The following is a 13,799-nucleotide window of genomic DNA, read 5'->3' as shown; positions in this document are numbered from 1 at the left end:
GATCAGATAAAAAAAGTTTTTTGATTTGATTTTTTTTATAAATACAAGGGTTGGGGGGGAAGCAGAAGGAAAACGATCAACGCTCCGCAAAGCTGCCGTTGGGTGAAGGAACTGCCCCAGAGATCATCCTTTAAAGAGGAAAACGGAACTGAAATACGCGTCGGGTCATACTGGATGTGAGTATTTGGGAAAAAACACAGAAAAGCCATGAAAATCTGTGGCCTGGCAACAAGGAAAACGCCTTTTATCCCTCTAATGCCAGCAGAGACACGACTCTTATCAAATTCCTTTGCTGAATTAATCAAATCCTCGGTTTTTCCGGCACCCGAGGCAGCGTCAGTGATGCGGCCGCACACCAAGCGGCGTGCGCCTAAGAACAGGCGCAGGTTCAGGCCAGCAATCAAACATAACGAACTTTAATGGTTTAATTACCGCTGGCGTAACAGGCAAGGGCAGTCCAGAAGCGGCTGGGCTCGGGGGAGCGCCACGCGCGAGGTCCCGATGCGGCCACGGGGCTTCGCGACAGGACCGGGGCGTTCGCGACGGCGGCGATTTCTCATTAATTTCCCTGTTGTGCCTCTTTCTGCCCCAGAAGCACGGGCTGAGGGCGCTCAGCGGGAGTTTTAGACGGAGGCAAAGGACTCCTGGAAGCAAAAGCAGATGGAAGTTGCTCCCGGGATTTGTATTTTGCTATTTCAGTCCCAAAAAAACAGGCTGTGCTCCCCCAGCCCCACGCACTTGGCGCCCGGCGCGATGCCTCCACGGCTCTTTCCGTCAAACAACGCTGAGAAAACCCAAATCCATTTTCAAAAAAAACACGTGCCGGGCACAATGCTGCAGCTTTTCTTCCCCAAACCCCTTTTCGTGGATGTTCTCCGCACCGGGTGGTTTTCTCCAGCAGGAAAAAGCCCAGGTTGATTTTCTGGGATCGGTGCGACTCCGCCAGGGCTCCAAGGCCAGAGAACGTCAGAGTTTGGGGTTTTCTCCTGCACCAACGAACCTGGTGGCTGCTCCAAAATCCTGTTGCCCGTCAGTAGCAGAAGCAGCCGCAGCCTTTGGGTCTTGTCCAGCTTCGACGCCGCTTCCAGATGCTTCTGGAACCATTTCGTCTTCAGGCGGCTTCACCTGCGGGCGGTGCTTCTTCATATGAGCGTTCCTCCCTTTTATCTTCTCAAATACCCTGGAAATTAGAAAACAAACCAGGATTTTTAATTTTTTTTTTTTTTTTAGACGATAAACACTGTTAAACAAGCTTTGTTCTTTCTATTTTGGTGAATTTCTGTGTTATTTTGATGCGTGGTACGGCAGGGGTTCCAGCGCTTCGTGCCGCCGCTGTGCGGAACGTCGGCGTTGTTTTTCAACAAGACAGATATTTGGGTCAAAAGTTGGTTGTAAAATTCAAATAAAAGCGCAAGGTGGCCAAAAGGGGCAGGGGCGGCCCTCCCGGCGCTCGCAGCTCCGCTTCCCCACGTCCCCCTAGGCACAAACTCCATCACTTTCAATCCCTTTTGGCCAAATGCGGCAGGTTTCTAGAAGATTCTTAGCTACCTTCCACACAGGCTGCAGGGAAACATGCTCCGGTTGTCGGCACTTCCAGCCTGGGCGACTGAGCCTCGTCCCGACGGTGGGATGTGCTGCCTGCGTCGCGGGGCATCTTTTTCTCCCTCTTCCACTTCATTTTCCCGTCTTCCTTCCACAGGAGGCAAAGCCGCTTCGGGTTCCAAACAACCTGTAAACCAGAGAGGCCTTAATTAATTTTTTTTCCTTCTCTTCGGAACGGTGAGGGTTGCTAAAGTAGGGGGGGAAAAAAATAGTTGAAACGGTAAAAAATGCTACTTGTAGTGATGGTAAAAAAAAAAAAAAAGCTGGAAAAATCCCTGCGCGGCTCGGGCGGCTGGAACGCGTGGCGTCCAGCGCGAAAAGGCATGAGCCCAGGTGAAGTCCTCCGAGCGCTGAAATAGCCAAAAATCGGGGTGACAACACAGGCCTTGAAGGAAAAAATAAATATTATTTACACCACCCTAAGGGGAATGGCACTTTCCTCCACAAAAAAAATAAAAAAAAGCAAAAAAACAGGGTTAAAGCATAGAATTCCTGAGCTCTGTTGATCCGGGGTTGCGCAGAGTTCTACCATAAAAAAACCCCAAATATCTATTTCTGTGCCCAAAACTCCTGTTTGGAGGCCGGGAGCGGCTCCGAGTCACAGACTAATCCCTGGCCACCCTCAGCGACAAGTCTAAGGAGAGCAACGGGCTCGTTACCGTTAGGAAGGGATCGGGAATTAATTAAACGGGCAAGGGTGCCCGCCCTCGGGAATTAATGCTGCCTGTAAACGAGTCAGGAGCGCGTTCTCGGCGCCGACTGTGGGATGCTCTGCGGTTCCAGATTATTCCCAGAGGAAGTTTGGGAAAGTGGCAGCGGAATCGAACCCCGGGCACCCCCGGCAGTTTTTTCTACCTTTTTTTCAGCCTCTTCCACCTTGTGTCTCTTGAGCTTTTTTCCTATGACTCGACTGTAGGCAAATTTAGCACTTTTTTTCCAGATATAGTAATATTCAACACACTGGGACACACTCTTAGTCTGAATCTATTGCAAGAAAACAGAAGCAACCCATCATGGAAATACCGTAGCAAAATATTGCAGGCACAGACACACAACAAAACTATCTAAAAGGGGGGTTTTGGTGGGGTTTTTTTTTCCCTTTTCCCGTCCTCTCCGGTTACCGTGCCGCGGGAGCCCCGGCGGACGCACTGAGATGGGAGAGAAAACAAAACTTTCCCGCTCGGAAAAGGCTGGAAGGGCCAGAAGCACGCGTGGGCAGCGCGGGTTTTGATATGATTTAATTCTCTCTGGTATTTGGTACCGGAGATATTCGATATTCTGTTGTAATCGGGCACGTCGTCTTGTAGCGGCGTGTTTTTAGCATTCGGGGAGCTGATGCGCGAGGTTTCGGAGGATGGGATCCCGTCACAGCCCCGGATCCACTCGATCAAAAGGTTTTACCTTCTTCTGTATCAGGTGGAAATCCTTCCGTGGGCAGCGAGCGCCTCTTCAAACAGGTCCTTCTCCGGAGAGCTCCAAGCAGCCGAACCTGGCAGCAAACACCGAGGTGCCGATCCTCGTTAAGGTCGCTCGCTGCCTAATTAAAGCCAGCGCAGCCCTTGACCCGCGTTCCCGACATCCCTCCTCCTTCCAAAGCCATAACCAAACCCAGCAGCCAATTAATTAGCAACGACCCTTATTACCACCAGCGGATCGGAAGGGTACGGCTCGGCGCGCTTCTCCCGTTGGGTGTCACTGAGATCACACACACACACCCCCAGCCCAAAAAACTGCCCCAAGCGATGGGGAGCGTTGTTTTTTTAAAAAAAAATAAATAATTTTTTCACATCAGAGTACAGACAGGGAACTTGGCATCCCGGGGGAAGGAAGAACCGTTACTTCCAGTTTACCTGTGTAGTGATAATCAGCCAGCGGATGAGATCCCGATTTCTGCGGCACCCCAAAAAGCAGCATCTCCAAAGCCTCCTGCGGGATTTAACGTGAAAAAATAATAATTTAGGTTCCCCACCAGGGAAGCAAGAGGTGCTTCAGGATGGCCTCAGCTCACAGAAACATTTCCTCAAGCCACACTGGAGCGTTGTACGGAAGAAATCCCTCGGGATATGCCCCCGGGGACCTGCCACCCCCTCCAGGAGATTTCTCTCCGCTGGAGTCGTTCGGGGCTCGTCGCGCGCTCGCGGAGATGCTGCGCACACCGAGTCCTCCCACTGGATTTGGTCGTTCAATCCCTTCCTCAAAGCACAGGGAGAGGAGCAGAACCGGGGCGAGGAGCACCCGGGGTGTTTGTCCAGAGCAGACCTGGGGCTTTAGCGGTGTTAATTATTCTCCAAATCATCACCTATTTATCTAAGAGCTGGTTTTATCAATTAAGGCGGGGGGACGCGATGCCCAGAGGCGTTAATGCAGACTCCGGCGAGGTGCAAGAACTCCGTGGGTTTAGCAAAGAGGCTGGATTCCAGCCTGCGGAAAACCGGGAGCGATTCCCAGCGCCCTCGGGACGGCGGCCGACGCGCGGCTGCTTACCAGGACGTTGCTCTGCGCCTCGTGCAGGCAGTGCAGGGCCAGCTCCAGGTTCATTCCTCCCCCCGGCACGGCGCTGGAGCAGGCCACGTGGAGCAGTTCGGTTACTACAAACGCAACGAAACCCAACCCAACGTCAGTTTGGGGCGAGAGAAAAATAAAAGGTGAAGCGGAAGGAAAAAAAATAAAAGGTGAGGCGGAAGGAAAAAAAATAAAAGGTGAGGCGGAAGGAAAACGGGGAGAAGTGTGGCAGATGGGCTGGAGACCAGGAAAAGGCATGGGAAAAAAAATAATTAGCAGCTCGTTAGAGCATGAGAGACCTCTGTCCTGCGTGGGCTGGGTTAGTGGCGATGTCTCCCCAGGGCTTCCACACCAAGAGCCCTGCCTCTCCGTCCTCTTCCAGGCTGGATCCACACCGGAGCTCCGGTATCTCTGCCTGAAACTGGCTCCCAATGTTGATGTGGCTAAAGGAAGGAGGAAGAGGAGGGGAGGAAGGCAAGGGTACATCACGACAGCTGGCGGTCGCAGGGGCTCCGAGCGAGGATAAACACAGCACGCACACCAGCCGCTTCCAAAAAAACCCAAAAACCAAACCACGACCAGCTTCCACGGTTGCTTCTCAGCCCGCAGAGTGTCACCGCGCCACCCCCGTCACCCTCTTGTCTCCCATCAACTGGAAAAATTCCTCTGCTTTCCTCAAAACCTGAGCAAAAGGCGTGAGGGGGCGCTTTGAGACTAATGGGGAGCAGGAGGAAAGGGGGGAGGCTGCGACCACAGGTGAAAAACGGCGCCCGAGTGTCGCGTGGCGCGAGGGAGGGGGGGCGTTTCCAATAAAATCAAGATTAAATAAAACCGAAACGGCGGTTCCCTCCTCGCCCGCGGCCCCCCAACGCTTGCCCATTACTCCAGCCACCACGCCACGACTCACGGCTGGACGCTGGACTTTGGTGGTCTCGTTCATGAGACAAAGGCCAAGGTCTCCAGACGCTCTGCCTGAAAGATACCAAAAAAAAAAAGGTCCCTCCAGGTAAAGGGATCAACTCCATGTCGAGGGATCACCCCCCAGCCCACGCAACCACGGAATGTTCCAGAACTCTGAGCACATCAGCTCCAAGCACCACCAAGCCTTGCTGCTAAGCACCGTATCCAGGAGTCCCACCCCCCCTGGCCAGCCCAGCCACCTTTTCCACGAAGAAATTCTTCCAAAATTCCCACATAAACCTTCCCCCGGGGCAGCTGAGGTTTCCCCTTGTCCTACCACCCGCCCAAACCCCCTCCCGGGTGACACCCCTCCCCCCCAAATTCTCCTCCGAAAAAAATACGGAGCAGAATCCGAACCCAGGGGAAAGTGTGCTCGCAGGGCTGACACGCGGGCGTCCTCCCCACGTTGACATTGGGCTTGTTTTGGTGCAACCATGATATATTTTTTAATATTTAGGAAAAGGGAAATTTTGCACCAAATAGCAGTAAATAAAAGCAGCGTCACCAAAAGCGACGGTTAAACTGCCCCACGTAAACGGCCGGAGTGGATCCCCCAGGAAGGTGGTTGCCCACTCCGATTTCTAATGGATCTTGGAGGAAAGCACTTTAGATCCGGTTCCTGCAGCCTGTAGGGCAGCCAGCCGGGTTCCCCCCGGTCCCGTTCTGGAGGATGGGATTACCTAGGACGGTGCTGAGCAGCCGGCCGGGATCACCGCGGGCGGAGGACGAGCAGAGGGTGCTGAAATAGAGGCCGGATCCTTCCCGCAGGGGGCTGAGCATGGGAGGGGGGCGTGTAGGGGGAGCGCTGGAGCAAGTCCCGCAGCAGGTGATCCACCAGGATGGTGGGCGAGCGGAGGGTGCTCCGGTAGCAACCTCCCAGCCCCGGCGGGGCGTCGGGGGCCGCCGGAGGAGGGATGAAAAGGGATTTTGGCCGCGGCAGCTTCATTTGGTGGTGCAGGTTGGCTCCCGGGTCCTTCCCATCCACGCCATCCTTCCCGCTCACCTGGACAAGGCAATTCCAAGCAAAACATCAAATCCCTGCATCCCAGGAAGGAAGCAGGAGGCGTCCGAGGTGCTTGAAAACTACTTTTGTAGTCAGAGTGGGCTGAAGGGGGAAAAAGAAAAAGGGAAAAACCTGGGAAATAGTCTTGCAATTCTTTTGTAGTCAGAGAGGGCTGAAAGGGGAAAAAAGAAAAAGGGAAAAACCTGGGAAATAGTCTTGGAATTCTTTTGTAGTCAGAGAGGGCTGAAAGGGGAAAAAGGGAAAAACCTGGGAAATAGTCTTGGAATTCTTTTGTAGTCAGAGAGGGCTGAAAGGGGGAAAAAGGAAAAATTGGGAAATAGTCTTGGAATTCTTTGTAGTCAGAGAGGGCTGAAAGGGGAAAAAGGGAAAAGGGAAAAAATTGGACAATTGTCTTGACAATTCTTTAAATCGCCCAGGAAATCTCCGAGCATTTCCCTAGGCTCTGCATCCGTCCCACATCACACCGCCGACACATCCCACGCCACCTTTTTATTTCCGTGCAATTCAAGGTGACAAACAAGTTATTCCAAGGAATTTCTGGCCGTGGGTCCCAGGATCTGCCCACGGCCGCCGCGTCGTTTGCGTGGGATTTGAGGGAGCGATTCCAGCCCAGTGCTACCACGAAATCACGGGAAGGCCGGAGGAACGCGACGGGCCGCTCACCTCATTCCCAGCTGGCAAGCTCGTAGCCGACACCGGAACAGAGACGGGAATGACCAGAGGAGCCACCGGCACGTTCCCTGATGGCATCCAGGGTTTGGAGGGCTGGTTCCCATCTCCGGCCGGCAGGGGAGCCAGAGGTGGCTGGCACCTCCTGCGTGGCACACCTGACCACAAACACAGGGTATGAGGACAGCAAAGCGCTTCGCAAACAACTCGCTTCTGCTTTCTCCGAAATAACAACGATAGTAAGAGCTACTACGCCGAGTAAGCCCCTTTAAGTGGGAGCCCGGATCGGGGATCCTTGCTGTGCCCGCTCCCGTTTCCCCAAGCGCCCAAGTTCACGCTCTTGGCTAGAAAAAAGCTCCCCCCAAGATGTGTAAAATAAAACTTAAACCCAGAATCGGCTACAGAAGCAACGAGCCGAGCACCGGGCCATGGTGCCACGGTGCGGCCGGGGGCTTGCGGTGGTTTCTCACTCAGGCGAAGCGGCTTTTCAAACTAACACGCCACCGTTTTTAAAAATTATTTAAGAGCATCCACTGAAGGGCTCCAGCAGCGCCACGCTCCTGGATCTTTTCCTCAAATTCCCAGGATAAGGGGAAGTCACTCCCAGCTTTTATCACCACGCACGAGGTTTAAAAAATAAATTCCTCGGGACCTTGATTTAAATTCCTGTCGAACGCCAAGCGCTGAAGGATTCCAGCCCCCGGTACCTGCTGCTCCTCCTTCCCTTGCGCTGAGTGCCAGCGCTCACCGCCAAAACGCCCGTGGCTCTCCAGGCCCTTCCCGGTGGAACGGGGCCGAAGGCAGCTCCGGAAGAGAACGTCGCTTTCGCAGCCGCTGCCGTCCACCGGAGCGGCACCGGTGCTGTCGCTAGGTGAAAAATTGAGATAAAGGATGGGAAATGAAGATTAGAAAGTGGAACCACTTTTAAAATGGAGATTTCATCGCGATCAAGGTTAGAGCCACGCGTGTGTTTCCCGCCAGAAAGCTCGGTTCGGGTGGGAAATGGCTGCAGTTCGTTTAGCAACGAGAGAAATTTAATTAGAGGGAAACCCCTGGCAGGGCTTCACTCAGCGGCGTTACAAAGGTGCAGCTTTAAATCAGGGGATGCGGCCCGCCTCTTCCGAGCGTGAATTATACCCGTTTAACCGATAACGCACAAATATTACTTCCAATATTAGGTATACAACTTCAAAAATAATCATAAAACTTTTTACTGCCACACCACGGAAGAACAATCTGCTTTAAAAACTCCAGGAGCGTTTTTCTTTAAAAAACACACATGTGGCCAGACTACCAAGGCTAGCTGGAGCAGGTAACTATTTTCACGATGAGCCACGACTTTTAATTTGCCACTCAAAAGTGACAAAGTAATTCTTAATGAGGCAGCAGCTCCCTTAGCCGTGACAGTTCGCAACAGGCGGGCAGGGCACCCCTCCCGAGGCCGGCGTGGGGACCTCGCCGCTGCTCAGAAGGACGCAGAAAATAATTATTATTTTTTTTTTTCCCCCAGAAGGGTGCAGAATATTAAAATCTCTTTTTTTTTTTCTTTTTTCCCCCCATGGAGCAGCTTGCTTTCTCGCTCAGCAACCGGCAAAGCCACCCAGGCTGGGCAGGAAGGTGGCAGAGCTGCGATTTAGCGACAGAAAACTCCACAGGCCTGCGGGCCCCGGCATCAAAGGGAAGCGGGCAGCCACCAAAGAAGAGGGAATGACGCGTTTTTTTCTTCAGCAGAGAGAAACCATTCTGACTCTAAATCACCAACTGACTCTAAAAATAATCATAAAATCAGCTAATGGCTTCGAAAACCTAAATTCAGGGCCTGCCTCCATGATTCTAACACAGGAATTCTCCTTGCAGCCTGGCGGGGTCACCAGGAATGCGACTGAGAGCAAAGCCTCTGCCCGCTGGGAAACCCTTGAAGGAGGGGAATCCCCTTCACCTTATCCCAAATCCCCATTTTTTTTCCTTCCCTGGCAAATCTGGGGGCTTTTTGTTGTTGTAATGTGTGAAAGAACAAGCTCAGGTCGTTCCTTATTGCGTCCTAAACCACCTTCAACACTTCACACAAGCCACCTGCCCGCCACACTGCGCCGGTTTGACCGCTGCCAGTTCGGAATTAGGTCGAAAGTCTCCTTGTTCTAATTTAAACACCTATTAATTAGCTGGCCGGATGAAAGGGCTACATTAAATCTCAGCCCCCGAGGGAAAAGGGCCCGAGAAGGTGCTAAAACACGCTCTAGAAACCACCAGCCCCCGCAAAACTTGAGCTGCGAGCGGACTTACCGGCCAGCCGGCAAGCGAGCTCCCTCCGCTGCGTGTGTCAGGGTGTAGATGTTGCCACCCTGTGGGTAAAAAGAACCAATAAATCGAGGGCAGCTGTTGTTCTGCCCGCCAGCAAAGCTTGAAAATATAACCAAAAGCAAAACAATAAAATAAAACCGACAAAAATAAAAGTTATTCCGTTTCGGAGAAGAGGAACAGAATGTTTTCTCCAGGAAAATAACGCACAGCGAAGCAGCGCTCATTAATAAATCCTGGAAGTCTGGGCAGACAACTCCAAGGGCCACTGGCCCGCCTGCCAAGGCCACCGGCCCGTCGCAGTGGCCTCAAGAAGCCGGGGTGAAAGGCCACGTTGTGACACAACCCAAGCCTTGATCTCGTTCAATTACTTCAAAACCTTTGGCATGGATTAATTAATGTTTTCAGAGCGCTCTGGATGCGTAAAGTGCCGTTATTGGGGAATCCAGAGCTGCCAGCGCAAACAAGCAGCGCCGAGAAGCGCGTGGGAGGGCAGTGAACGCGATACAAACGCGGGTGGAGCGGAACGGATCGGAAAGAGCGCGGTGCCGTACTTGAATCCTGTTGAAGATGGTGAGCCGGCGCCGGCACCGGAGCCGCGGGGAAGGACGCCATGGCACCTGGCTCGGGGCAGCCAGCTTCTCCCTGCGGCTGGCCGGCGGACGCCAGGACCAGCCGGTCCTCGCCGGCGCTTTCCTGGCTGTCTTGGCGCTACCGTCGTTACTCTTCTCTTTTTTCAAGGTAGAAAGCTCGTTTTCTGGCTGGTGGGAGCAGGGAACGGCCTGTCGGAGGTGTGCGGAAAGCCCTTGGTACCCCGTCGGCTGCGGACGCTGGGAGGCGAAGGCAGGCCGTGGCTGTCGGAGCAGGTTGCTGCCAGGCACGCGGCCCCCCGGAGCTGCCGGTGGGGATGGAGCCAGCGGAGAGTCAGCGATGGCCTGGAAGAGGTGCTGCTGCGGCATCTGCAGCGGCCCCGGGCATGCAGCGGGCTCCGGGGGTTTGGGGAAGAGCTGCCCCGCCCTCGTCACGCTTCGAAACCTCCGGAAAACTCGGCTCCTCGGCGTTCTCCAGCGGGCAGGAGGCGTGGGGTTCCGCTGATTGAAAGATTTCTCAAAACAACCCAGGGCCGGCTCGCTCAGCGCATCCTCTTTGGCTTTAAGAGGCGCAGCAGGGACAGGCGAAGCATCCGGACGCTCGTCGGCTGCGGCAGGCGGCTCGCAAGCAAGGCAGACGCTGTTCCTCTCGGATTTAGCACACACTGGCATGTTTCTCATGCACTCAAAGTTATCACTCGAGCGGGTTTTCAGGTTTTCGGGGGGCAGGAAAACATGGCAGGGTGCTGTCAGGACAAGGCTGCAGCCCCGCAGGCTCCGAAATAAAAGACACCGTGGTGAGATCAATCGCCATGTTCTCCCACGGCGCAACCACAGGCACCTCGGTGGGATTTGTGACGCTGGAAGAAGCGGCATCCCCTCTGGCACGAGGAGCAATCCCGCGAGAAATCATCCTCCGCCAGCCCGCTGCCGTCAGACGCGAGGCGGGAGGCCCGGCTGGGCCCTGGCGAGGCGGCGTCCGCGTGTTCTGCCGAGGGGAAGGCAACCTACGGGGACAATTCTGACTCACGACGTCCCTCAGCAGGTCACTTTCGGGTGGGAAAGGGCCCGATTCCGAGCACGGAAGACGTCCCTCCGCTGATTTCCCACCACCTTGGCTACCTGGAGCGGGAAGGAGCGAGGGTTCCTCGCCGGCAGGAGCCTCCCTGCAGCTGTGCCGCAGCCCGTAATGGCGCCGCAGCGAACGGGGGTTGCAGTAACTCTTCTCACAGTCTGGTTCCGGGCAGATGAAAGGGGTTTTTTTCTGATGCGTCAACATGTGTCCGCTCCTGTAGAGAGGAAGAAAAGAAAATATCGTGTCTTAGCACACCCGAAGCACCGGCAGGACGCGCAGGGCGGTCACGGGGGTGGCTTTGCAGCCTGCAAGCGCGCGCAGCCACGCCGGCCAACATGGGCCCGTTACGACTGTCTCGTGTTTTCAAGTCGAAAACGGCGCAGACAGCAAAAATGAGGCGGGTGTGTCCCCCAAAATCAAGGGGAAGCTGTAAACCACGGGCTGGCGCTTCGTAAAGGCACGTTTTAGGGACGGCGCAGGTCCGCGGGCCATCGCTTGGTCCAACACGAAGCAAACGGTGTTTTACTTAGTCCCGGACCAAGACCGGCCGCTGCCACAGGGTGCAGTGTTACAGATTTTTCCACAGCTGGGCAGAAATAGATGCTTTCCAGGGTTTTTTTCCCACACCAGGCTGCTCTGGAAAATGAAAAGGGAATTTGCATCTGGTAGTGAAGTCGGTTTGTAAACCTCACTTCGCAGCGGTCGGTGGCCTGAAAAGGCACAAAGGCTCCCGAGCGCTGCGAGTTCTGGAACTGGGAAATAAACGGCGGCAGGAGCCGAGGTTCTTGAGAGCCGGCTAAGCCGAACGCCTACGTACAGGTGGTCCGGCCGCTTGAAGGCCTTGCTGCAGACGGCGCAGACGTGCAGCCCGCTCCTGGCTGTGGCTCAGGCCAGTGTTTGCTGAGAGCGCTGGCGCTGCCGAACACCTTCCGCAGCGGCTGCAGCCCAGCGGCGAGCTCTGAGAGGCCCAGGGGAGGCTCGCCGCTCCCCGCCGATCCGCTGCTGCCTCCTCCAGCCTCCTCCGGTCCCGCCAGCGCGGGGAAGCTCCGGCTCTGAAAGAAGGGAGAAAGCGACAGCCGCTTTATTTACCTTTGCAATGACACGCTTCTCGCTTTAGCGCTAATAAAAACACGTCTTTTTTCATAACACTTCTGTTGGAGGGCGCCGGCCTCACGGGCTGAATATCTGCACCAGAACGAGTAAGAAAGTCCCGCAAACCTGCTCCCCTCTTACGATTTGTGGCTCTGGCGTCAGCTCCGTAGTAATAAAATAATAAAGAAATAAAGCAGCAGCTCAGCTGCTTAATTTCTGGGGTCTCCAGACACCTCCACCCTTGCACAGGTTACACCCTTCACCAGTCTGAACCTTGACACCGTGAATTTTACCGTCTTCCCCCTCCTTTCTCGGGAAAGAGGTTTTGGGATCACCCCAAACGGTTTTTGCTGGAGGTGCCGTACCGAGGGCAGTCTGACTAGGGGATAACCCCGGGGCTTCCCCCAGACAATTCCAGGTTCCTCACCCACGAGCCGGTGGAAATACAGGCCCCAGTCGTTAGGGGAAAGTCTGATTTTCTCGTTTGAGCGCTGCTAGTTACAGTTTTACAGCCATTAGCAATTAAGTTATCCGTTCCCTCCAGAAGAACGTGTAACTCAAGGCGCTCTCCTCGCAACGGCAGAGCCAGAAAAAGCCCGTTCTGCTCAATCCATTTCACAGAGCGTTTGAAACGCGGAAAGAATTAAAGAGAACATCTCTCCTCCGCTGCGGGGAAAGATGTTCGCAACGTATTTAGCAAATTTATCATTTTAATGCCTTCGCGTTTTCTGTTTCCAGCCAGAGGGCAGGTTGCAAGGACTCTTAAAAGAGCCAAAACCCAAAGAGATTCCTGCCTAGGGTATAATTGTAAGAAAAGAGGAGAGCAGCAAAGTTCCTGCGGAAGAGAGGGGTTATGATTATTATAATCTTCCACAGCCTTAGCAATCTGAACGTCATCTCCCAGGTTAAAACATTCTCAAAGTGACAAAACCTGGAGCATCCACCTATTTTACCTGAAAGATCCTTCCGCACCGCGCCCGCACGCAGCTCCTAAATAACCCCAGCCGCTTCCACCTGCCAGAGACCCTTGAAAAGAAGCGAGAAGGCGGAGCGCGGCGCACTCACCCTGCTGCCAGGGCTGCCAGTCTGACCCCTGAGCTGGCCGGAGCCGCAGTCCTTCGCCAGGTAGAGGGAGAACACGTTCAGCTCGGCCTCCAGAAGCGTCGCCGGCCGCATCGGCGTCCAAGCTGCTCAGCCCCGCGTAGCTCACGCCTTTCGCTGTCGGGCAGAGGTTGCAGTCGAGGGCCTCGCTGCAGAGCAGCTCCTGGCTTTCGGGAAATCCCGGGAGGTGCATCTCCAAATGAATCCCATTCTCATCGTCGAAGGGGTACTGGTCCATGCTCGCTGCCAGCCTTACAGCCAGCCGAAGGCAGTCTTGTTTACACCCAGAGCAAAACTCGAGGCTGCGAGGACCACCAAGCCGCCTAAAAAACCAAAACACACACGAAAAATGAAGGAAGAGATGATTTGACATCACTCACCAATCCCCCCAACCAGTACGGCAACTGGGGGTACCACCCACACCTTCTCGGAGAAGAAACCTGCAGCATCCCCTTCCCCGTTTCAGACACCCCACGGGCACGTTTGGGGTGACAAGGGGGTCTTCTTACAAAAACCGTGCTAAGCCAAAGGGTGGAAGTGTTTCCCCCACCCCAGAAGAGGCTGAAAGCAGGGAAAGGCTGCCTGGGGAACTGCAGTGGGATTCGGGGGGGGCTTTCTCCTGAGGAGAAACGCTGCTCCTGGCCTTGCAGGAGGCTGTGGGACCACCCCAGGGATGGGGCTGGGGGCTTTCCCCTGAGGGAAACCCTGATCCCCGCCATACCAGAGCCTGTGGGACCACCCCAGGGATGGGGTTGGGGGGGCTTTCCCTGGGGGGAAACACTGCTCCTGGCCTTGCAGGAGGCTGTGGGACCACCCCAGGGATGGGGCTGGGGGCTTTCCCTGAGGGAAATGCTGCCTCCTGGCTTTGCAGGAGGCTGGTGGGACC

General features: G+C 54.7%; 1 protein-coding gene across 1 annotated transcript; it reads right to left on the bottom strand.

The window, feature by feature from the left end:
- Positions 1 to 864: 864 nt before the first annotated feature.
- ZNF541 (zinc finger protein 541) lies at positions 865 to 13,317 on the bottom strand. The gene is given in 21 exon segments (XM_056326018.1): positions 865 to 1,180; positions 1,549 to 1,746; positions 2,972 to 3,032; positions 3,035 to 3,091; positions 3,453 to 3,528; positions 4,087 to 4,190; positions 4,404 to 4,428; positions 4,430 to 4,547; positions 5,012 to 5,022; positions 5,024 to 5,076; positions 5,745 to 5,853; positions 5,855 to 6,062; positions 6,752 to 6,915; positions 7,465 to 7,624; positions 9,041 to 9,099; positions 9,610 to 10,377; positions 10,379 to 10,934; positions 11,538 to 11,584; positions 11,586 to 11,609; positions 11,611 to 11,806; positions 12,766 to 13,317. Coding segments are annotated over 21 exon segments (3,594 nt in total). The 5' UTR covers positions 13,152 to 13,317; the 3' UTR covers positions 865 to 966.
- Positions 13,318 to 13,799: the final 482 nt, after the last annotated feature.

This window comes from Falco biarmicus (assembly GCF_023638135.1).
Source record: "Falco biarmicus isolate bFalBia1 chromosome 22 unlocalized genomic scaffold, bFalBia1.pri SUPER_22_unloc_5, whole genome shotgun sequence".
In the NCBI taxonomy this organism is placed as follows: domain Eukaryota; kingdom Metazoa; phylum Chordata; class Aves; order Falconiformes; family Falconidae; genus Falco; species Falco biarmicus.
Note: the sequence above shows the minus strand (reverse complement) of the source record. Positions and strands in the feature narration are given on the sequence as shown.